The sequence below is a fragment of the Heloderma suspectum genome, chromosome 3 (assembly GCF_057233095.1).
Source record: "Heloderma suspectum isolate Gila_16-S chromosome 3, 16-S_ref, whole genome shotgun sequence".
Lineage (NCBI taxonomy): Eukaryota > Metazoa > Chordata > Lepidosauria > Squamata > Helodermatidae > Heloderma > Heloderma suspectum.
The window spans coordinates 86,328,939-86,353,260 of record NC_139460.1 but is presented as its reverse complement, the minus strand read 5'-3'; the positions used below and the strand labels follow the sequence as shown (position 1 = coordinate 86,353,260).

The 24,322-nt window shown below is 43.2% G+C and overlaps 1 protein-coding gene across 7 annotated transcripts in view; it reads right to left on the bottom strand.

Moving 5' to 3' along the window:
• Nucleotides 1–24,322, bottom strand: part of ITSN1 (intersectin 1) — a 136,571-nt gene that overhangs the window by 10,857 nt on the left and 101,392 nt on the right. For all 7 annotated transcript variants that reach the window (XM_084843665.1, XM_084843667.1, XM_084843664.1 and 4 more), the window contains 4 exons: nucleotides 6,903–7,024; nucleotides 4,993–5,099; nucleotides 2,415–2,598; nucleotides 221–319 (listed from right to left, as the gene is read on the bottom strand). In XM_084843665.1, the coding sequence (XP_084699791.1) occupies nucleotides 221–319; nucleotides 2,415–2,598; nucleotides 4,993–5,099; nucleotides 6,903–7,024 (512 nt within the window). The remainder of the gene's footprint in view (nucleotides 1–220; nucleotides 320–2,414; nucleotides 2,599–4,992; nucleotides 5,100–6,902; nucleotides 7,025–24,322) is intronic.

Sequence of the window (24,322 nt, the reverse complement as noted above, 5' to 3'; positions counted from 1 at the left end):
GTCTCAATGGCCATGCTGGCTGGGAGTGATGGGATTTGTAGTCCAACACATTTGGAGGGTCACAAGTTCACTGCCCCTGCTCTAGAGTAACTGTACTGCTCACCAGATGAGTTAACAGGTTAAAGAAGCATGGATCCCAATCAAAAGAAAAAATAATCAGACTTTGGCTTCTTCATTATAGCAGTTCTGCCACCGTATTTCTGTTAGCAAATGGACTTACGTTTTTAATTATCAGAGGATATCGCGTTACGCGTTGCATAGGCTTTAGTAGAAAACTTGATAATGGCATCCCTTTACAGCGAGAATCCATAGCTAACCTCTGAAATATTAAGAAAGCAAAAAAAAGTATAACATTCATTTGGTTTTGTTATGTTGCTTTTCTTTTCTTTTGTTTGTTGAAATTCACAATAAAAATTTGGGGGGGGAAGCAAAAAAATATCGGCAGCTTCTTTCTTTCTTTCTTTCTTTCTTTCTTTCTTTCTTTAATTTATTAATCGCCCATCTGGCCGGTCACCCAGCCACTCTGGGCGATAAAGATCAAACACAAGTATTTTTTTAAGCCATAAGTAAACTGCGGGGCTTCCATTTGTTATCTACATTCAGCTAAAAGTAGCTGCCTTGCAATGGTGAGGACATGATAGGAAGCATTTCTAGAGGTTGCTCCCCAGCTTCGCAATGTCCTGTTTCCTTCAGAACATTGACAAAGGCTGGGTATCTCCTACATGCCATGAAAGGCCTTTTGTGGATGGAGTTAAGCACAGAGTTCTTTGAATGGCACATTTAATTCAAGACTTTTATTTGATGTGGAGGAGTTTTATCATGTGAGCTCAAACATTGTTTCTCCTAGCTGACACAGATAGGATAGCTTAAAAATAACGGCTCTATCACAATAAATTGCTGTTTGCTGGATCCCTAATCTTTTAACAACAGTTAAGCATGTGCCTCAACAGAACAAATGTCTTTAGGCCTGTGACTATATTACATGATATTCCAGTTATGTAATGTGCTGTTTTGGTTCACACTACATATAACATGTATAGCACTCAAGATTTCGTATCTTCACTAAACTCCTGTACCTGATTATCCATCCACACAAATAATTAAATACAGAGTATCTAACTCTTTTCCTAAGAAAAGAGGTAATGCCAAAATAAGTGGGGTAGGGTTGCTTTTTTGACACATTGAAATACAGAACTCTTGAAATAATGTTGCTATTTCACTTGCTAAGACATGCCCACCTCCCTCCATGCGCCACACATAGACACACAAAGTTAAGGCCAATTTGTGTACGCAAGATAGAAACAACACTGGGTGGTATCCGATTAAGTCCTCCCATCAGCAGTTGACCTACAGACATCCTTCTGCACGCAGGCACTGGGCTGTATGGGAAAGTATTGTACCTCTAATATTTATTCTTGTATTTTCTTGTGGTTGTTTTTCTTGGCCTTTTTATATGTTCACTCACTACCAGCCTCCCCATCTACTTATAGCAAAAGTCCAGAATTTCTTGGCAAGTGTACAATTCAAAGTGCTCTATTCCTACCCCACCCCCCGCCTTCTGTGCTTTCCAGAAGCATCTGGCCGGCCATGTCTGGAAACAGGATCCTTCGTCTGATCAAGCAGGGCTCTTCTTCCACACTGAAAGGATTTCTTAACATTTATTTTATTTGAATAGCAATCTGCCATCCTGAATCACACATTGTTCTTGAAACGTCCCTGATTTTCAAAATGAGTTTGCCATACTGCAAAAAAAAAAAAAAAAGGGGGGGGGGGAGACTGAAAACAAGTCAAAAGCTTCCTCTGGGTATATGGGGCTACTTGGTGGGTCCCCAAACCATGACTTATGTTAAGAGTGGGTAACCTCTTTCAGGCTGAGGGCCGAATTCCATTTTGGAGAAGCTCTCAGATGGGCAGGGTTGAAGGCAAAAGAGGCAGGCCAAATGCCAGCATATTGTAGCTTAAAGCTCTTCCTGCCAGGAACTGAGCCTTAGGAGAGGCATTTCAACCTTTTAGAACGGGGAAAAAACTGCACAATAGCCAGGAAACCACCAACCAATCAGTGTTTGGGAAAACAGGGGTGGAGCCAGGGTTAGGGGCAGTGATAGAGCCTTCTGGGGAACCACAGAGACCAGACTGGGACCCCTGAATGTGGCCCCCAGGCCTGAGGTTCCCGGCCTGTGACCTATGTTTATGGTAGCATGACAGAATCCTGACCCTGACACCCAAAGTAGCCACACTTGTTACTTTCTGTTAATCCTTGAGCAAAGTTGTAACTAGTAAAAGATGAAGAGAAAACCATTCAAATGTGAAGGAGCTCTGGTGACATCTCTTATTTGGCACTGGTTTTTTTTTAAATGGAAAGCAGCTGAATGAGTTTCTGCAAAGAAAATAACTGACCACATTGGCATTCTTACTTTAACAAATTCCTTGAACTCGGGAACTTCATCTGTTTTCTGCTGGATGAGGGCTGCTCCGTTAAGCTGACAGCTACAGAAGCGAATGTAAGGCTGCATGTGTGGAAGCTGGGCGGTCAGGATATCTCCTATCATTTTGACGGGCATCCTCTCTCCTGACATTTTCTTACGAACCCGCAGTGCTCTAAATACAATGCAAAAGGGAAAAAACGGGCAGAGATGCTCTGATGGCTTAATGTTTGTATTATGTTTCCAGATAAGAGCAGTAGAGACTTGGGCTGTATCGAACTGGGGTCCCTCGGCTGACGGACGGCTCTTTAATCCAGCAGAGGCTTCTGTCAGTGAGACGGGAAAGGAGCAATTCGGGGTGATTTTCCCATCCACCCTGCAGGCCCCTGCAAAAGCTCCCATGCTTTTCTGTAGGGTCCTCTAACACCCTGCAGCAGATTAGTGGGGAGGGCAGGGGTACTTCAGGGAGGAGGGAGAATGGCCAAAAATCACACCCCTCCTCATTCCATTGGTGAAAGTCTATGTTGGATCAAAGAACCTTTAATTAGTGGAAGGCCACCAATTGGATATAACCCTCATTACTGTAATTAAGCTTAGTGAACAGAAAACAGCAGTCATTTATTATGTGTGTTACTGTAGAGAAGGGATTGGAAACCTCTGGCCAACAGGCCAGATACAGCCAGCAAAGAACCCCCATTCAGCCCACCAGCTTCTTCCCCAGGCCCTGCCCCCTCTCCCAGGTAGGGAAAATCTCTTATCTCCAATCAATTGAAATCTCTTATCTCTAAGCAGCAGCTGATTAGAGATAAGAGACTTTTCCTCCCCCCCACCTGCATTTAGGCTTTTTAAAAGTCTCCATTAGTTGTAAGGAAGCACTTTTTTTGGTGGTGGTAGGGTTGCTGCTGGGGAGGAAAGGATCAACCTTTCTCTCTCCCAAACTCTATGACCCACCCTCAAAGAAATCACCCTTCCACAGACACACACACACACACACACACACACACACACTGAAATCGGGTTTATTTAAAGCCCCCATTGGTGCCAATGGAAGATTTTTCAAAGACTAATTGTCATGCAGGGGACATCTGGGGTGTGTGTGTCACACTGGGGAGGGAAGGGCTAATCCTCCCTTCCCTGAATGATGTGAAGCCCCTTTCAAAAAACCCTTTCAAAAAACTCCCCCTCCCCCGACACACACTGCAATCAGGCTGTTTTAAAAAGCCTCATCTGGTGCCAATGAAAACAAGTGACAACGGATGGTCTTAAAAGCCTTACTGCTGTGCGGGGGGGGGGGGGCATTTTCAGAAGGGGATGTGTGTGCATATGAGTGGTTGCGGGTGTGTGTATGAGGGGACGTACGTGCAGTGTGTGTGTGTGTGTGTGTGTGAATGGAATCTGGGAAATCATGTTGGGTGGCCAGGTGTCAGCAATGGATGGCCCCACCCACTCTGGGATGTGGTTCTGTCCATTGCTGGCATGTGGCACCCAATTTACTTGCCCAATGCCAATCTGGCCCTTGGGCCAAAAAAAGTTCCCTACCCCTGATATAGAGGATTGTGTGAACTGTGGGCTCCTTCACACTGAGCTTTTATCCTGCGATTGAGATTAGTGACCCTAATCTCAATCGCAGGATTATGTGCGATTAGTCAGATTAGTGACCCTCCTGCACTAAATGCCCTTTGCTCCGTTTTTAGATAGATCGCAGATAACGAGCTATCAAATTACCCCGTTGTGTTCCGCTTGAGTTCCCTCCATGAAAAGAGGGAAAGCGGCAAGATGAGGAGCGAGATCAATGAAAGATCATGGAAGACTCAGATATGGGGGGGAGGAGGAGGGGGAAGGGGTGGGGGAGAAGGAAACGCGTGAAAAAGGGAGTCGTTGTGATCCTGCATTTAAAATGGAAGCAGAAAGCCCTGTTTTAAATGCAGGATTTTAGGCTGGTGTAGAGATGCCCAATGATTGCCCATAGTCTGGTTTGAAATGGCTTACTGGAAACCCTCATTACTTCAGCACCCTGCATCTGTACAATAAAGGAAATGCTGAAGAAGGAGGAGCAAGAGGAGGAGCAGATAAATTGTGAGGCAGGATTCATAAGAGCTGTTGTGTATTTGTGGGTGTTCAGTCGTTCAGTCGTGTCCGACTCTTCGTGACCCCATGGACCGCAGCACGCCAGGCCTTCCTGTCCTGCGCTCTCTCCCAGAGTATGCTCAAGTCCATATTCATTGCATCGGTGATGCTATCCAGCCATCTCATCCTCTGCCGTCCAAATGAATATTAAAAACATTAATTTAATGTTAATTTAACGCTTGTGGAAATTTTGGTAAAAGACACACCATTTCTATTTTCTATAGCATAATATTTTGCAACGAATAGTATTTCTCCAACAACATGCTCCTGTCATGTGTGCCGCCTTTTTGCGCACATCCTGCAGTCTTCAGCATGTAAGACAAAAATAGACTTGAAAACAGAACATCATTTCTATTTCCCTTTTTTTTTTCTTCCCAGGGAAAGGAAAGAAGAAAGCATCCCATTATTTTTTTGTTGATACACGTTTGAAAAAGCAACTTACTTCAGTAGTTTAATATTGCACATAATCAGTTCCTTCCAGTTTACAAAAATCATAGCAACCTCTTTTTCTGTCAACAGCTCAGAGTCCATCAGCGGCTTCTGGAAGATCTGCAGATTCAAGTGAACAATGTAAAATGCACTAAACTTCATTTGCAGCCTCAGCTTAAAATCCGAGATCTGCAAACCCCATTTTCCCTTTAGTCTGATCATTTGACAGGGCAAATGATATAGTTAAAGGCAAGCTATATCATTGGAGGGAGTTAAATATTTGCTTAAGGAGGAAATATTCAAATCCCATTCAAATCAGTGGGGCTTTAATGTCCTTATCTTCAGCTGGATCATGCCTACGTCTTGAAAAAGCCAAAGCAATCCACAAACATGGTGTTTCTTGCTGGCTTCCCAGAAAGCACCTATACAACATCCTACAGATCACTAAAATGAACTGTTAACTATGATTTAATGACAAACTAGCTGATCTCACTATGAATCTTGCAAGTCTCTTTTACTGCTATGGATTCCTTCTACACAGGGACTCCTGGAACTGTTTTTAACATGGGGAGCAGGGGAGGACTCAAGGCGGTCTAATATTAAATTAAACTTTAAATTCCAAAGGGATTCCAACTGGACTGAGATGGCACAGTTCATGACTGTAACACAGGGGCCCTCCAGATGTTTTGGCCTAACTCCCAACAGCCCTGCCCAGCATAGCCAATGGTGAAGAATGATGGGAATTGTAGGCCAAAACATCTGGATGCCCCAAGTTGCCCACCCTTGCTGTAACAGAATGGGAGAAGACCTAGACGCTCATGGTAGAAGAACTAGAAACTCACTATTCAGAGGTGGCTTCTTCACTCTCAGCTTCAACTCTGTCTCCCTATCTCCCCACACATTAGCTCTCTGCTCTGCTCCTCCCTCCACAGCAAAGCTCTGCTCCAAACCAAACTTCAGTCGGATGCGGAGTCCAAGAAAATGGGCTCTGCCTCCCCCTTCTTCATTCCTGGGGGGAGGGGCTACTCCCCGGGCAATCTTAGGGACCCTTCTGCTCCCCTCTTCTGGTCTCCCTTCTTGTACATTATATCTAGAAGACCTCTGAATGCACTTCCTTTGTGGTGCAGCATTCTTCCAAGACTGTGCCCAAGACAGGCTATCCCCAGTGTTCACAGAATATCTTTTATTTTTTCAGCATGCACCCAAGCAGTTAAACATGAACTGCAGTCAAGGCACAATACAGCCTGGCATGAAGCCCCATCATGTGCCTGGGTACACAATGACTTCCTATACATTCTGTAAACTTAAATGTGGTGTTGAAATAGTGCTGTGTGTTGAATTCAGGAAATCACTTAAACCAACCACAGAAAGAGGCCAAAAAGACTTATTAAACCCACTAAAGACATCTGCAAGTAGTCCACCTTAGGCAGTTCAAGATCATTGTGCTTTGTATTGCAACTTACATTTCTCCATTTTGACCAGGCAACTACACACACCTATTTCCATTAATTTCGTTCCACTTACATCTTTGGGTAGTATCCAATGTTAGTCCTATGTAGAGTAGATCTACTGAATGAATGAGACTTAAGTTAGTTTTGACTAACTCAAGTCCCATTCATTTCAATGGGTCTACTCTATGTAGGACTAACATTGGATACTATGCTTTATGTTTAGTAACCAACCCCTTCCAAAAAAACTAATAAAAGCAAAGCAAAGCTATAAGTTAGGTTGCTAACTTTGTAACTGCCAACTGGACACACAGGTTTGATTTCCGAAGTACACAAGCCCAGCAATTCCCATGCAATCCTGCAGACGTCACCAGAGCTCCTGGTTTTTAAAATCCAACGCTACTTAAGACAAAGCTAGCAAGAGAAAATCTACCAGGAGATGTTATTTTTAAAAAATGTATACAGTTAGGCTCACCTCTGTTACTAACTGTAAGTCATTCACATAGTTCTCTTCTGTTACTAAGAGTTCATGGATGTACCCCTGCCGTTTCCTTTCTGTAGGTGTCAACATGTCTAGGAGGTGCAAATCAGCACACCCTGGAAAGCACAAGGAAGGGAGCAAAATTCACTCTTTTGAACACTAACAAAATCTCTCATAGAATGCATATGATGGTGCTTCATTCACAATTCTTGTTATCTGGGCTACAAACAGTACAAAATTCAATGGGTGGGATCTCTGCTTTCTTTGAAAATGAAAGTACTGAATCCAAGGCTTAGTTCTCATTGGGCAGCTGAACCATTTGTGACTGAGTTGAACCTTTTTAGATTACAGGTTGGGGATTCAAATGGATGAACACATAACACACACACACACACACACATACATACACACATACATACACATAGTTGGTGTAATGGTACATTTTTAAGTGCAGGCACTCAATCATGGCAGTCCCTATAGCCAGGCCCCCAAGGAGAGTCCAAAATGTAGGCAAAGGTGTTGATCCATCTCTCTCTCTCTCTCTTTCTCTCTCTGTGTGTGTGTGTGTGTGTGTCTGTTCACTGCTGGGAAAATTAATTTCCTCCCAGCTACTGTGAGGAAAGCAGCTAAGCACAGAGGCAATAGGGAAGCCTGAGGGGGGTGGGCAGATGATGTCATTGTTGCTGCTAATCAAAAAGGCCCTGCAAGCCCTGGCTCCACTATACCACTGCATACATACTTACAGACATACACCCTGCATAAAGAAAATTAGCATGTCAGGAAGAAGGCCAGCCTAGAATCTTTCTCCCTGGCTTTTAGTTTTCTGTGTGGAGGGATTTTTTTTTTCTCTGGAAGCACATTCAGGTCATTCAGAACTAAGCCTAACTTGGTAACCTGTTTAAACAAGAAGTGGGCAAACCAAGGCTTTAGGAGAAGGAAAAGGTAAATTAAAAGACACTGTTTGGAAGCATCTCCATTGCACATCACTAGTGAGACATGACACATGTATATGCACACAGGGAGATATAATCTCTCAAGCAGATAGGCCCTGCAGGATTCAGTTCTCAGTTGCTACACTTTGGAAAGCATCTTTTAACAGGTAATATTGACTATATGATGTTTTTATCTCCCTTGCTGATGTTTTTCCTGAATCTTTACACTGTTGCTCTGCTTTGTTTGTAATTGATGTTATATTTTATACTGGTGTTTATCATCCATATTTTATGGCATCCTGATAGCTTAACTGAAGGGTCAAAAAACCTTTAACCTAAAAAAATAATTTAGCCTTACATTAAGACTTCCATATTTTCTTCCCAATGTATTATTTAAAGGTAAAGGTAAAGGTAAAGGTGTCCCCAACCAGTCGTGTCCGACTCTAGGATGCGGTGCTCATCCCCGTTTCTAAGCCGAAGAGCCAGCGCTGTCCGAAGACGCTTCCGTGGTCATGTGGCCGGCATGACTGAACACTGAGGTGCACGGAACGCTGTTACCTTTCCCACCGAGGTGGTACCTATTTATCTACTTGCAATTTCTTGCTTTCGAACTGCTAGGTTGGCAGGAGATTATGTATTATTTACAACCAGCTAATTCCCAGTAAGGTCTATATGGGGGTGTGTCATGCTTTTAGATGGGTAAAACTTACCTTGGCTTCTCAGCCAAGCGCACACACCAAATGTCTGAACCTGCTCAGTTCCTCTTGTACTGAGCAGGATTATTATTGCAACAACACATCATCGGTATGCCAAAGGTGAGAGTCCACTCTGGTTTATAAATTCTTAACAACGAGACAAATGGCCAAGGTCATTTGGAGAAAGGTAGTAGCTCAGTGGTACAGCACCTTCTTTGCATGCAAAAGTCCAAGCAGCTCCAGGTATGACTGGGAAAGACCCCTGTGTGAAGCTCCTGCCACTTACAGAACAATCCTATGTATGCCTACACGTGTCCCATTGAGTGCAATGGGACTTACTCCCAGGTAAGTGTGCACAGGATTGCAGCCTTAACGTTGATAATACTGAGCTAGACAGACCAATGGTCCAGTTTGGTATAAAGGCCAAATTCCTAAGGTCCAAATGAGATGTTTGACAAATAGATCTTTTTGGAGATATCCCTAAAGCTGTGGAAAAGTGGGTATTGGGGCAATTGTCCAACTTGGAGGCCCATGTGCAAGAGAGAGAGGGGCACAATGTATTATTCCAATGATGTTCTCATACCAATTAGATGGTGACCACATGAAGAAAGGGAAGCCTCAAGGATATGTTGATTGCTGAATAGGGAAGTTATTCTTGTCGAATAAAAATAATAAAACACAATTTTATTAAAAAATATATTCCTCAGGGACAACAGGATCTAAGACTCTGCTATGAATGAGATTTGTTTAGGTAATCTTTCTCTGATAGCCAGTTCTAACAAGATGTTGGTGTCTGACTTGAGCAAAGCAAAAACTAAAAATACTTATGCAGGTTGTGTGTTTTTTCTTTTCACAAAACAGGAGCCACAATTTTATTTTAGGTTCCAACTCCAGTGTTACATTGCTCATTTTAGCAGATTTGGGATGTGTGTGTGTATGTGTGGAGGGGGGCTTGCTCAAGCTGGTTGCCAGCATATTTAAAGAGTCAACTTTATGGCTGCAGTTAGGGAACCTCTGGCCTTCCAGATATTGTTGGACTCCAGTACCCATCTGCCCCAGGCAGCTTGGCCAGTGGTCAGGGATAATGGGAACAGTAGTACAACAACATCTGGAGGGCCACGGTTTCCCCAACCCTGCTACAAGGAATCCTTCCAGAGAAAAGTTCCCAAAAGAATATCAGATCCCATTGTCCCAAGGAAAGATTTTTGTTGAAATGCATCAGGTGTTTTTTAATTATTATTTTCCTTCTTCAACAATAAGCCTATTGTTTTCAGTGGCAGTTATAGGTCTCATCATATGCCTTAGTTACATCCCATTTGGACTACTATAATGCGATCTATGTGGGGCTGCCTTTGAAAACTCTTCAGAAACTTCAGCTGGGCTGGAATGCTGCTGCCAAACTGTTGACTGAGGCTGGTTACAGGGAGCACACAACTCCCTTGTTACAACAGCTTCACTGGCTACCAGTCTGTTTCCAGGCAGAATTCAAAGTACTGGTTATGACTTATAAACTAAAGAGCTATATGGCTTGGGACCAGACCACCTGAAAGACTGCCTTCTCCCATACGAGCCTGTCTGGCCCTTAAGATCTTCTTTCTTTTCAGATTGACGCTGTGAGGCATGTTTGGTGGCAACGCAAAACAGGACCTTCTTGGTGGTTGCTCCCTGGCTGTGGAACTCCCTGCTGAGGGAGGCTAGGTTCGCTCCCTCTTTGCAGTCCTTCTGCTGGCAGGCAAAGACTGCTTTATTCAAGTGGGCCTTTGGTATGTAAGCAGGTCTGTTGGCTGCAGGCTGTTTTTACTCTGTTACTGTTGTGTTTTTAATTGTGTTTAATGTATTTGTTTTATTATTGTTTTTATCAAGTTTTATTTGTGATTGTAAGCGGCTTGAGTGCCATTTTGGGGAGAAAGGAGGAGTACAAGTCAAATAAATACATAATTTGGTCCCTACTTCCAGGTGTCTCTCCTCCCGCTTTTTGATCTGATAGTAAGGAAGTAACCCTGGCTAGCCTACAATGTCAACATGCTGAGGGGGCTCGGATTGTAAATAGCTGAAGTAAAAACATGAAGAAATGTCATCACCAGATAATTAACCAGTACAACTCTCCCATGGTATTCACCTAATAATCAGTTATATCCAAGGCTAATTCTTGGAATCACTTTTTAAATAATCTCTCTCTCTCTCTCTCTCTCTCTCTCTCCCCCACCCACCCGCAGTGTTTTCTTTAAAAATACTGACAACCAATAGTTCACTGACAACCAATGGGAATCTAGGGATTTTTGGGTGCTGGAGTGAGGGCATGTTTCAAGACAGACTCAAACATAGTTTTGCTGTGTACATCCTAGAGGCTGATCCTCAGTATATAGAAGAGCATAATGTGGATAGAAAACTGCACAGGCTGTATTTCTGTCTCAAGTCTACCACAGCCTGCCATTGCTGGAATTCAGTGGAAATTTCTAGGCTGTTACTGCTATTGTGTAAAGTAGGAGCAAGGCTAAGTCTGGTTCTCACTCTGCAGAAACCAGGCTTATTGATATCCCATGGCAACAGAAGCCTAATGGTGCACTATTTTTCCCCACCTGTTGTCACACAAGGAACCAATAGGTTGGATCCAGATGTAGTCATACTTGGAGTAGATCCATTGAAATCAGTGGGACAAGTTAGTCAAGATTTCAATGGTCTATGCGAAGTATGACTAGGTCTGGACTAAGTCTGGATCCAACCCAATTGGCCCTACTGTAGGGCAACACGAGAACCTTGGATGGGATGTGACCTTGGTGCAGTCCCAGCCATCTCATCCCACCAAGGCAGTGGCCAGATAGTTTCTTGGCCTTCCCACCAGCCATCGCTCAAAGAATTATTATTATTTATTCTGTACCAGCAGTGAACATGGCACTTTACAGAGTTACATAGTCAACATAGCTGTGTCCTCGTTCCCAAGGAGCTTACAATCCACAATAGTAGGGAAACAACACAGGGAGGGAGGGAGGGAGGGAGGGAGGGAAGAACATAGGCAACAGTCATTATGTGTACTTAAATTTGGTTACAGTTGGAAATGAGGGTTAAGACAATTAGCAGCAGGGAGAGCCACATTTATTAATTTATTTATTTCATATTCCACCCTTCCACCAAAAAATGGCGCTCAAGGTGGCTAACAAGAAAATCCAGATTAAAAACAAAATGTTAATTAAAATATAACATAAAACAAATGAATTAAAGGCACTATTAAAATGCAACAATAAAAGAAATAAACAGTATCAACCAATTAAACCCCCTTCAGCAGCAGACCAGCTTATTTGCCAGAGGCCTGTCTGAATAAAAACTTGTTTGCCTGCTGGCTGAAGGACAACAGAGAGAGATAAACCTAGCGTTCCTCAGCAGGTAGTTCCAGAGCTACTCACAAAGGCAATGGGTTGGATCCAGTCTTAGTCATGCTTACAGCATTTATCTATTTCATTTATTACATTTCTATACCAGCCAATAGCCAAAGCTCTTTGGGTGGTTAACATTTCATTCTAATATTTATTTATTTATTTATTACAGCCATATCTTGATCTTATATGGAGCTCCTAGTGGTTTCCTTCTAGGGCAGATCCACTGTAATAAATGAGCCAAGTTCATCACAATTATCTTAAGTCCCATTGATTACAAGTCAGTCTACTCTAAGCATGACTTAAGCTGCAATCCTCTACTTGCTTTCCTGGGAGTAAGCCCCATTGAAAGCAGCGGGATTTACTTCTGAGTAGACATGTCTAGGATTATGCCGTTAGTCTGGTTTCAACCCATTGCCTCCCTACTTCCCTGAAGAATCCAGGAAAGTTTTCACACTGGGCTCCTGGTATGTGCATGGCTTCTACAGCAGAAGAAGGTGCAACTTACTAGAAGGCCAACGTGATCAGGACACAGGCAGGTATATATCATAGAATCATAGAATAGTAGGGTTGGAAGGGGCCCACAAGATCGAGTCCAACCCCCTGCTCAATGCAGGAATCTAAGTCAGAGCATCCCTGACAGATGGCTGTTCAGCCTCGTCTTGAACGCCTCCAGTGTGGGAGAGCCCACTACCTCCCTAGGCAATTGGTTCCATTGTCGTACTGCTCTAACAGTCAGGACGTTTTTCCTGATGTTCAGCTGGAATCTGGCTTCCTGTAACTTGAGCCCATTATTCCGTGTCCTGCACTCTGAGATGATCGAGAAGAGATCCTGGCCTTCCTCTTTGTGACGACCTTTCAAGTACTTGAACAGCGCTATCATATCTCCCCTCAGTCTTCTCTTCTCAAGGCTAAACATGCCCAGTTCTTTCAGTCTCTCTTCATAGGGCTTTGTTTCCAGTCCCCTGTCATCCTTGTTGCCCTCCTCTGAACCCTCTCCAGCTTTTCTGCATCCTTCTTAAAGTGAAGTGCCCAGAACTGGACACAGTACTCCAGATGAGGCCTAACCAGTGCTGAGTAGAGGGAAACTAGTACTTCCCAGGATTTGGAAGCTATGCTTCTATTAATGCAGACCAAAAGAGCATTTGCCTTTTTTGTAGCCACATCACATTGTTGGCTCATATTCAGCTTCTGATCTACAACACTTCCAAGATCCTTCTCGCTTGTAGTGTTGTTGAGCCACGTATCCCTCATCTTGTAACTGTGCATTTGGTTTCTTTTTCCTAAGTGCAGAACTTGGCATTTATCCCTATTAAACGTCATTCTGTTGTTTTCTGCCCAGTGCTCCAGTCTATCAAGATCATTTTGAATTTTGTTTCTGTCTTCCAAAGTATTAGCTATCTCGCCCAATTCTGTGTCATCTGCAAATGTGATCAGTGTTCCCTGCACCTCCTCCTCCAAGTCATTAATAAAAATGCGGAAGAGCACTGACCCCTCGACTGAGCCCTGCGGTACCCCGCTCGTTACCTCTCCCCAGCTTGAGAAGGTCCCATTGATAAGCACTCTTTGAGTCTGATTCAGTAGCCAACTGTGGATCCACCGGATCGTTGTTTCATCTAGCCCACTTTGAGCTAGTTTGCTCATCAGGATATCATGGGGCACTTTGTCGAAAGCTTTGCTGAAGTCGAGGTATATTATGTCCACAGCATTCCCACAGTCCACAAGGGAGGTTACTTGATCAAAAAATGAGATCAGATTCGTCTGGCAGGATTTGTTCTTGACAAATCCATGTTGGATTCGAGTAATCACTGCATTGTTTTCAAGATGCTTCCAGATGGATTGCTTTATCATCTGCTCCAGAATTTTCCCAGGGATTGATGTCAGACTGACTGGTCTGTAGTTCCCAGGCTCTTCCTTTTTACCCTTTTTGAAGATAGGGACAACATTAGCCCTCCTCCAGTCATCTGGCACTTCCCCCGTCCTCCATGTTTTCTCAGAGAATAGACAGTGGCTCTGAGAGTTCTTCCGCCAGTTCCTTTATTATTCTAGGATGCAGTTTATCTGGCCCTGGAGATTTGAACTCATTCAAAGTAATTAGGTGTTCCTTTAACATATGCCTATCGATCTCAAGCGGCAATCCTGCCCATTCAGCCTGTACTTCGCCTTTGCCATAGACCCTCTTTTGAGAGAAGACTGAGCCAAAGTAGGAATTGAGCACCTCTGCCTTTTCTTTTAGCCTTGTGATACGTTCCATGGGGTTTTCTTGGCAAGAATACTGGAGTGGGTTGCCATTTCCTTCTCCAGTGGACCACATTTTGTCAGAACTCTCTGCCATGACCTGTCCGTCTTGGGTGGCCCTGCACGGCATAGCTTATGGCTTCACTGAGTTACGCAAGCCCCTTCGCCACAACAAGGCAGTGATCCATGAAGGGGGATCAAGAAAAGACAAAGCCTTTTCTTTGCCATCTGTTATCATTTTGCCATCCTTATTTAATAGTTGAACCACCATTTCTTTCCTCTTTCTTTTACTATGCACGTAGCTGAAGAAAGCTTTTTTGTTGCTTTTAGCATCCCTCGCTAACCTCAGCTCATTCTCAGCTTTAGCCTCCCTGACGCCATCCCTGCAATTCTGTGCTACCTGCCTGTACTTGTCCTTTGTTGCTTGGCCTTCTCTCCACTTCCTATATGTGTACTTTTTTGTTTTCGGGTCATCTCTAAGCTTTTTGTGAAGCCACATTGGCTTCTTCTGTTGTCTTCCACCTTTTCTTCTTGTTGGAATTGTTTGTAATTGTGCCTTGAAATTTCCTTTTTTAAAAGCTCCCACCCATCTTGGACTCCTTTTCTCATTAGAGTCGCTTGCCATGGGACCTTACTTATCATTGTTCTGAGTTTATTAAAATCAACTTTCCTAAAATTCAGGGTACGCGTTTGACTACACTCGGCTTTTGCTTCCCTTAGAACCAAGAACTCAAGTATAACATGGTCGCTTACCTCCAGAGTTCCTGTAACTGTTACTTTATCCACTAAGTCATCTCTGTCAGTTAGGATCAAGTCAAGGATAGCCCCCCTTCATGGATCACTGCCTTGTTGTGGCGAAGGGGCTTGCGTAACTCAGTGAAGCCATAAGCTATGCCGTGCAGGGCCACCCAAGACGGACAGGTCATGGCAGAGAGTTCTGACAAAATGTGGTCCACTGGAGAAGGAAATGGCAACCCACTCCAGTATTCTTGCCAAGAAAACCCCATGGAACGTATCACAAGGCTAAAAGAGATGACGCCGGAAGATGAGCCCCTCAGGTCGGAAGGTGTCCAATATGCTACTGGGGAAGAGCAGAGGGTATTTCCAAGTAGCGCCAGAAAGAGTGAAGCGGCTGGGCCAAAGCCGAAAGGACACTCAGCTGTGGATGTGTCTGGTGGTGAAAAGAAAATCCGATGCTGTAAAGAACAATATTGTTTAGGAACCTGGAATGTCAGATCAATGAATCAAGGTAAGCTGGAGGTGGTCAAACATGAGATGGCAAGATTGAACATCGACATCTTGGGAATCAGCTAACTAAAATGGACAGGCATGGGCGAATTTAATTCAGGTGACCATCATATCTACTATTGTGGGCAAGAATCCCTTAGAAGAAATGGAGTAGCACTCATAGTCAACAAAAGGGTGGGAAAAGCAGTACTAGGGTACAATCTTAAAAATGATAGAATGATCTCAGTACGAATCCAAGGCAAACCATTCAACATCACAGTAATTCAAGTCTATGCCCCAACCACTGAGGCCGAAGAAGCTGAGGTTGATCGGTTCTATGAAGACCTACAACACCTTCTAGAACTAACACCAAAAAAAGATGTCCTCTTCATCATAGGGGATTGGAATGCTAAAGTAGGAAGTCAAGAAATCACCGGGATAACAGGCAGGCATGGCCTTGGTGTACAAAATGAAGCAGGACAAAAGCTAACAGAGTTTTGCCAAGAGAACATGCTGATCACAGCAAACACTCTTTTCCAACAGCACAAGAGGCGACTCTACACATGGACGTCACCAGATGGTCAATATCGAAATCAGATTGATTATGTCCTTTGCAGCCAAAGATGGAGAAGCTCCATACAGTCAGTCAAAACAAGACCTGGAGCTGACTGTGGCTCAGATCATGAGCTGCTTCTTGCAAAATTTCAGCTTAAATTGAAGAACGTCGGGAAAACCACTAAACCGTTCAGGTATGACCTAAATCATATCCCTTATGAATATACAGTGGAGGTGAGGAATAGATTGAAGGGATTAGACCTGATAGACAGAGTGCCTGAGGAACTATGGACGGAGGTCCGTAACATCGTTCAGGAGGCAGCAACGAAATCCATCCCAAAGAAAAAGAAATGCAAGAAAGCAAAGTGGCTGTCTGATGAGGCTTTACAAGTAGCTGAGGAAAGAAGGGAAGTGAAAAGCAAGGGAGAAAGGGGAAGATATACCCAACTGAATGCAGAGTTCCAGAGAATAGCAAGGAGAGACAAGAAGGCCTTCTTAAATGAACAATGCAAAGAAATCGAGGAAAACAACAGAATGGGAAAGACTAGAGATCTCTTCAAGAAAATTGGAGATCTCAAGGGAACGTTTTGTGCAAAGACGGGCATGATAAAGGACAAAGAAGGCAGGGACCTAACAGAAGCAGATGAGATTAAGAAGAGGTGGCAAGAATACACAGAAGAACTATACAGGAATGATCTGAATGTCCCTGATAGCCATGATAGTGCGGTCACTGAACTTGAGCCGGACATCCTAGAGAGTGAAGTCAAGTGGGCCTTAGGAAGCATTAGTAACAACAAAGCTAGCGGAGATGACAGTATTCCAGCCGAGCTATTTAAAATCCTAAAAGATGATGCTGTTAAAGTGCTGCATTCAATATGCCAACAAATCTGGAACACTCAACAGTGGCCACAAGACTGGAAAAGGTCAGTTTACATTCCAATTCCAAAGAAGGGCAATGCCAAAGAGTGTTCAAACTACCGCACAATTGCGCTCATTTCACATGCCAGCAAGGTGATGCTCAAAATCCTACAAGCTAGGCTTCAGCAGTATGCGAACCGAGAACTACCGGAAGTACAAGCTGGGTTTCGAAGAGGCAGAGGAACTAGAGATCAAATCGCCAACATTCGCTGCATCATGGAGAAAGCAAGAGAATTCCAGAAAAACGTCTATTTCTGCTTCATTGACTACGCTAAAGCCTTTGATTGTGTGGATCACAACAAACTGTGGCAAATTCTTAAAGTGATGGGAGTACCAGACCACCTTACCTGTCTCCTGAGAAACCTGTACGAGGGTCAAGAAGCAACAGTAAGAACCAGACATGGAACAACCGATTGGTTCAAAATTGGGAAAGGAGTACGACAAGGCTGCATATTGTCACCCTGCTTATTTAACTTATATGCAGAGTACATCATGAGAAATGCCGGGTTGGATGAATCACAGGTCGGAATTAAGATTGCTAGGAGAATTATCAACAACCTCAGATATGCAGACGATACCACCCTAATGGCAGAAAACGAAGAGGATCTAAAGAGCCTCTTGTTGAGGGTGAAAGAGGAGAGTGCAAAAGCTGGTTTGAAACTCAACATTAAAAAAACGAAGATCATGGCATCTGGCCCCATCACTTCCTGGCATATAGAAGGGGAAGAAATGGAAGCAGTGACAGATTTTACTTTCTTGGGCTCCAAGATCACCGCAGACGGTGACTGTAGCTATGAAATTAAAAGACGCTTGCTCCTTGGGAGGAAAGCTATGGCAAACCTAGACAGCATAGTAAGAAGCAGAGACATCACCTTGCCGACAAAGGTCCGTCTAATCAAAGCTATGGTTTTCCCAGGAGTAATGTATGGCTGTGAGAGCTGGACTATAAGGAAGGCTGAGTGCCGAAGAATTGATGCTTTCAAACTGTGGTGCTGGAGAAGACTCTTACGAGTCCCCTGGACTGCAAGGAGGTCAAATCAGTCCATCCTAAAGGAAATCAACCCTGAGTGCTCATTGGAAGGACAGATACTGAAGCTGAAGCTCCAATATTTTGGCCACCTAATGCGAAGAGAAAACTCCCTGGAAAAGACCCTGATGCTGGGAAAGACTGAAGGCCAAAGGAGAAGGGGACGGCAGAGGATGAGATGGCTAGATAGCATCATGGATGCAATGAATATGAACTTGAGCACGCTCCGGGAGAGAGCGCAGGACAGGAAGGCCTGGCGTGCTATGGTCCATGGGGTCACGAAGAGTCGGACACGACTGAACGACTGAACAACAACAACAACAACAAGGATAGCCAATCCTCTAGCTCCTTCCTCTACTTTCTGTAGGAGGAAGTTATCCGCTACACAAGTCAGGAATTTCCTGGAGGGGCCATGTTTTGCAGAATTTGTCTCCCAACAAATATTGGGGAAATTCAAGTCCCCCATTACTACTACATCATGCTTCCTTGAAACCTTGGCTATTTGCTTTTCAAAAGTTTCATCCTCGTCTTCTCCTTGATTGGGTGGCTGGTAGTAGACTCCGACTACCAGGTTCCTTTTATTCTTTGCTCCAGTTATTTTAACCCAGATGCTCTCGATGGGGCTACCAAGCTCATCCTCCTGTATTTCTGTGCAGAGATATGTATTTTTCACATATAGTGCAACCCCACGTCCCTTTCTGTTCCTCCTGTTCTTTTTGGACAAGTTATATCCTTCAATTGCTGTATTCCAGTCATGAGAGTCATCCCACCAAGTCTCAGTTACACCTATCAAGTCATAATTTCCCTCCCATATTAAGAGTTCAAGTTCGTTCTGTTTGTTTCCCATACTCTGGGCATTAGTATATAGAAATTGAAGACCATGTGCTTCATGGTCTGGCTTTCTTCCTACATGTTTGTGAAGACTATTATTGGGCTCTATTAGAGTTGTTCTCTCCATTGCGGTGCATGAGCCTTCGTCCATTGTTACCCCCAACTTTACATCTCCCTTCTCCGTAGCATTCAGTTTAAAGCCCTCCTGATGAAGTTCTTCATGCTGTGGCCAAACACATTCTTCTCAGCCTTTGTGAGGTGCAACCTATCCCTTGCCAACAGCCCATCTTCCAGGAAGTATAGCCCATGGTCCCAGAATCCAAATCTCTCATGCCGATTTCATACCTTTGTAGCCACTCATTCACCTGGAATATTTTTCGTTCCCTTTCTATCCCTCTTCTAACTTCTGGAAGAATGGATGAGAAAACTATCTGGGCCCCAAAGTTCTTGCGTTTCCTTCCCAAAGCTTCAAAGTCTGATGTGATTTCTTTGTAGCTCCGCTTGGCGGTATCATTTGTTCCCACATGGATGAGAAGAAAGGGATACCTGTCAGTGGGCTTTATGAGTGCAGGCAAACTTTCAGTCACGTCTCTAATCCATCCTCCCGGGAGACAACATTCCTGGCGAGTCCACGGGTCTTCATGACATACTTGGGTTTCGATCCCACACAGCAAGGAGTCTCCCACTACTACTACTACTCTTCTTGTTGTAGGCCTGGGTTTCATCACCTCTGCTTGACTGACCTTCAGCCTCTTGCTCACTCTCATGCAGGTTCCCCTGTAATTCTTCCTCTGCAGGCTGTCCTCCAGTCTCATCCTCAAGTACTTGGAATCGGTTCCACAGCTCCACTGCTTCCACTGGTGCAGAGTGGCGTCTAGTTCTTCTTCTCCTGTCACCCTTTTCCAAGGAGTATCCTCTACTGCATTTTTCCTCACCTCAGCATTTCCCACTTCTGCCTCAACTTGCTGTTGCTCTCCAAGCTTCTGGTCTTCACTTTGCTGCTGTAGTTCCACCATTCTGTCCAAGAACTCTTCATGTTCTCTTATTCCCTGGAGGGTCGACAGTTGCCACTCCAGTCCTCTTTTTCTTTCAGCAGCATGTCAACTTGCACTTGTTGCAGGTGTAGGCCACGTTGTTCTCAGGCAAGAAAACAAACATTGCACACACCTTGTACCACTGGAGAGTCTTGTCCTTCCATAGCCTCTTTTCCCTTTTTATGTCTAGCTTTCTGATTGTTCTAGACTAGCCTGTGCCTGCTCCTCTACTCAGTAGAGGTTAAAAATAGAGTCCCACTGGTGTGGAAGTATATGTTACAAGAAAAAAAAAAAATTTTAAGGAAAAAAATGTTAGGGGCCTCCCCCTTGACCTCCCCTGCCCAACTCCCCTGGCCAACTCCTGTTTGCTCCCCCTGTTCACTTGCTCTGGTCGCTCACTCTCTGGGAGCTTGCTTGCTTCTGTAGTCCCTGGACCAGGGGGAGCAGCTTCCTCTGCTCTGCTCAGCTGGAGGTGGGAAACAGGTTGAGAGCAAAACAATTATATTTATAGTTGTTTTGTTCTCAACCACCCATGAACAACATGAACGTTAAGTATCAAATATAATTTAAGATATTTTGTTGAAAAAGATGTTAGGAAGATACTAGTCCTATAAAGTGCTCTCTAAAGGAACATCAAATCAAAAGAGCACAATTTCTTTTTAAGCTGGTTGTTTTCTGTTTCATCTTTATATTTAACTAACATTAAAAATGAATAGTTATCTTCCATTATAATGTTAGGACATGAGCCTGCAGCAGGTCTTACAGCAAGGATCTTGGAGATGTGAGGCAAGGAATTTAAGAAGCAAAAGTCCACAGTTATAAAAGCAGAAAGATTCTCTCTATATTTTGACATGAAAATAAATATTTTGGGTTATATTCAGTGTAACGCAGGCAGAAAATGTACAAGAGGCCTGTTCCACTAGTCGTTGTTTCTCTAGCAGTTACAATTGCTAGTGGAACAACTAGTGCAAGGAACACCTAGTGTAATGAAGTCGTAATGAGTTGTGAAATTGCTTGTGCGATGGCTTGCACATCTTGTGTAAGTGGAACCAAAGTACTGGATTTGACAAGGATGAAAATGGGGATTCCACAAGCAGTAGAAGTTTTGTGCTAGTGGAATTATGCCATTTTGAATATTTTCAAAATGAATTAAGATATATGCAGAGTTAAATGTCTGTTTCCAGCAAGCTATGGACTTTGCATGCACGTGTCTAAATTTTACTTGTAACTGAAAAACCATGGTGGAAAGTCACAAATTACTCTTAAGACATCTTCCCTTTCTCTATTAAAGGATGCAAATCTTACTGCAGGAGTGGGCAACTTGTGGCCCTCCGGACCTTGGCCAGAAAGAAAATTCTCATATTTTAATTTAATTCATCCTGAGATTAAGCTAATTGATAAAACAATCCATGTATTAAACTGTATGTTTGCAGGCCTTGCCTCAGTCTCTCTTGCTTCCTTGAATTCACACACATCGAGTAGCTCAAAGTCAGAGTTTGAACTAGTCATTTCTGATTCATAATTTAGAATATAAGGGCCAAACTGGATGTAGCAGTAAGACTGTTGTATAACCAGTAGGGTGGGGGAATGATTTAATGCACAGCATGGACAGGCAGGCAGCATTCCCCCTGAAATTGTTTTTTTTAGCAACTTTTCCTGTCAATAGGGCTTAAATTACTGCTTGTATGCTTAGGGTACACACATGTACACACGCTAAACATTATCTTCTGATGAGAAGTTACTCTGCCAAGGGATAGGAATGAAGTGGAGCTAGGTTGTCTAAAAGAATCCAAGGAGTGGTAAATTCAGTGATCAACAAAGCTAATATCTACCTTGTCCACTACTGGACTATCTTAGATATCCACATCATAATGAATGATGTTGTTTTAGTCATTAAGGGTATAAGCCTATGCACATTTATGCAGAAAAAAGCCATGCTGGCTGAGGAACGCTGGGCACTGTGGGTCTTTTTTCTGTCTAAACATGCATAGGATTTCATCCTAAAACAGTAACATTAGTGTTTTATTGTATATTGTGTGCGTGTACACAAGCACATCAGTGAGAATTGCCCCGAGATATATATTATATAATTGTATTAGTATTTTTCCTTCATTGTATTTTATACACGCTGTATAGATAGTGGTCCGTTTTCTTTGTTAGGTGCCTTGAACTTTTGTGTAGGGCGGAATATAGTTTTAAATAAATCCACTTATTCTGGAAGTTATCTTCATAACCTAGGGTGGAGTAATTTTCAAGTGCGTTATCATCCAATTCCCACAACTTGGCAATTGCAAGTCATTGACTGTTGAAGTTAAAGCAAACAAAACACCTAGATCCTCGAGCGTACCCCATGTTATTGCAATATGAGACCAGATTTCTGGGTTTTCCACTGACCTTCAAATTGGATCGCACATTACTTTCTGCCCATTACTTTCACTCCAGTGCCTACTCTCCTGAGAAGTGTAATATGTCAACAGGAACCCATGTTTTGCAGCCATGGTGACCTCTCCAAGTTCTAAAGTGTAAACGTGCAGATCACAGAAATTCCCACAAGTGAGATCTGAATTCTCAAATCACGTTGGACTACTCCCTAAATATGACCTAAACTTCTGCAGTAACTTCTATAACATGTGGAATCTGGATTTGTAAGATTTGTTGGAATGCAAAGGGAAGTGATCATAACTAGAAACTGAGCAGGGCTTCACGCCATGTAAAAGACTGGATTTTATCATAGCCCATGGTGATGATTAATCAGAGAAAGTCATGTAGAATTTCACCCTGGCACCATTGGGACCTGACTAGCCCCTGTAAGATTAAAACCTGTGTCCCAAAGCTCACACTACTGCTTCTTTCCTCTCCTAACCATCTTCCTGCAATTAGTATCTACTTCGTTTATCAATTCAGTTCAATTTATTTGATGCAAACATTGACTTTAGCAAAACTTAAAACAGAATACAAACAAAAATAAAATAAACCATTCAGGCAGTAAAGCCTGTATGTATGATCTGCTGATTTGAGGAAAGAGCTTTCCCAGCAGCGGAAAGAGGATGGGGCCCAGGGAGAAAGTTGCTGAGTGATTCAGCCCTGCTTACTTGTGAGCAGACATTCAGAAGCTTGGTGCTTGAGATGCTATATAAAATGCTGCTGAGTGAGTCAGTCCTGCTTACGTATGAATAAAATCTAATCACATTTTGGCCCCAGCACAGACTGAATGCAGCCTGTAAGACCTTTTCCAGATTGGAATTCAGCCCTTGGGCTGAAAAGGCTCCCTACCCTGCAGTAAAGAAAAAGGAAGCACCAGGTCATCATCATAAGATAAACAACTTTTAAACAGGTGGGCAGACTCATTTAATTTAGAAGTATCATTTATAAATAAACATTAAACAAGATGACAAAGATACAATCTTGTTTCATTCCACAGATGGCTGGAACATTTTTATCAACAGCCCTCTGGGCAACAGTGCTGATCTTCAAAGAGATATCTGAATATAGGACCTTAATTGCTGCAAATCATCTGCAGTAAACTTTGATTTCAGAATCTTTCTCCTACAATCTCTGCCTTTAAGTCCAACAAAGGCTGCATACAGACCAGTGTTTGTGTTAACATAGTTTTAGACTAAACGTGCTTCTATGAAACAGGTGTAGCAGTATCCAGCTCTAAATCCTGCCTTTTGTTTAGATAAAACTACCCGAGATTCAGCCCACATCACCAGTTTTAACAGAAAATATTTGATGTACAGTTTTGCCATAATTTTGATGAAACTAATGGGCCTTTAAGTTTCATTACCTTTAAAATTTATCAGGAATGATACTCAAGTTCTAACCTGGAGGTATAAGGCCAATAGAATTAATTAAATAAAAACATTTCCCTATAATGGATTCCCACCAATTCATACCAGACTTAAATACATCAAAAGCAGTGCCATCTTTACTTGGTACCTTATTGAAAGAAAAGGTACCTTTTCTTCATCCCAAAGTACAGGACACAGAATAATGGGCTCAAGTTATAGGAAGCCAGATTCTGGCTGAACATCAGGAAAAACGTTCTGACTGTTAGAGCAATACGACAATGGAACCAATTACCTAGGGAGGTGGTGGGCTCTCCCACACTGGAGGCATTCAAGACAAGGCTGGACAGCCATCTGTCAGGGATGCTCTGACTTGGTTTCCTACAAGGAGCAGGGGGTTGGACTCGATGGCCTTATAGGCCCCATCCAACCCTACTATTCTATGATTCTATGAAAACTGGCTACTAAGCACCTCTACTTTATCTGACTGACTTGCTGGCCAGGGATCCAGCAAAGAAAGATTACAGGTTAGAACAAAGGAGTTAGCATTATGGCCCAATGAGATCTTATTAAACTCAGAATAAAAGTGATGCTCCCATTTGAGATGTTGCAAGTCCCAACAGTCTATCAGCTACACCATACTGAATCTCAATATACTATAGCAGGGGTGTGGAACCTGTGGCCTTCCAGATATTGCCGGACTAAAACTCCCATCAGCATGGCCAATGGCCATGATGATGGGAGCTATAGTCCTCCAACATCTGGAAGGCCACAGGTTACCCCCCCTCCCCCCATACT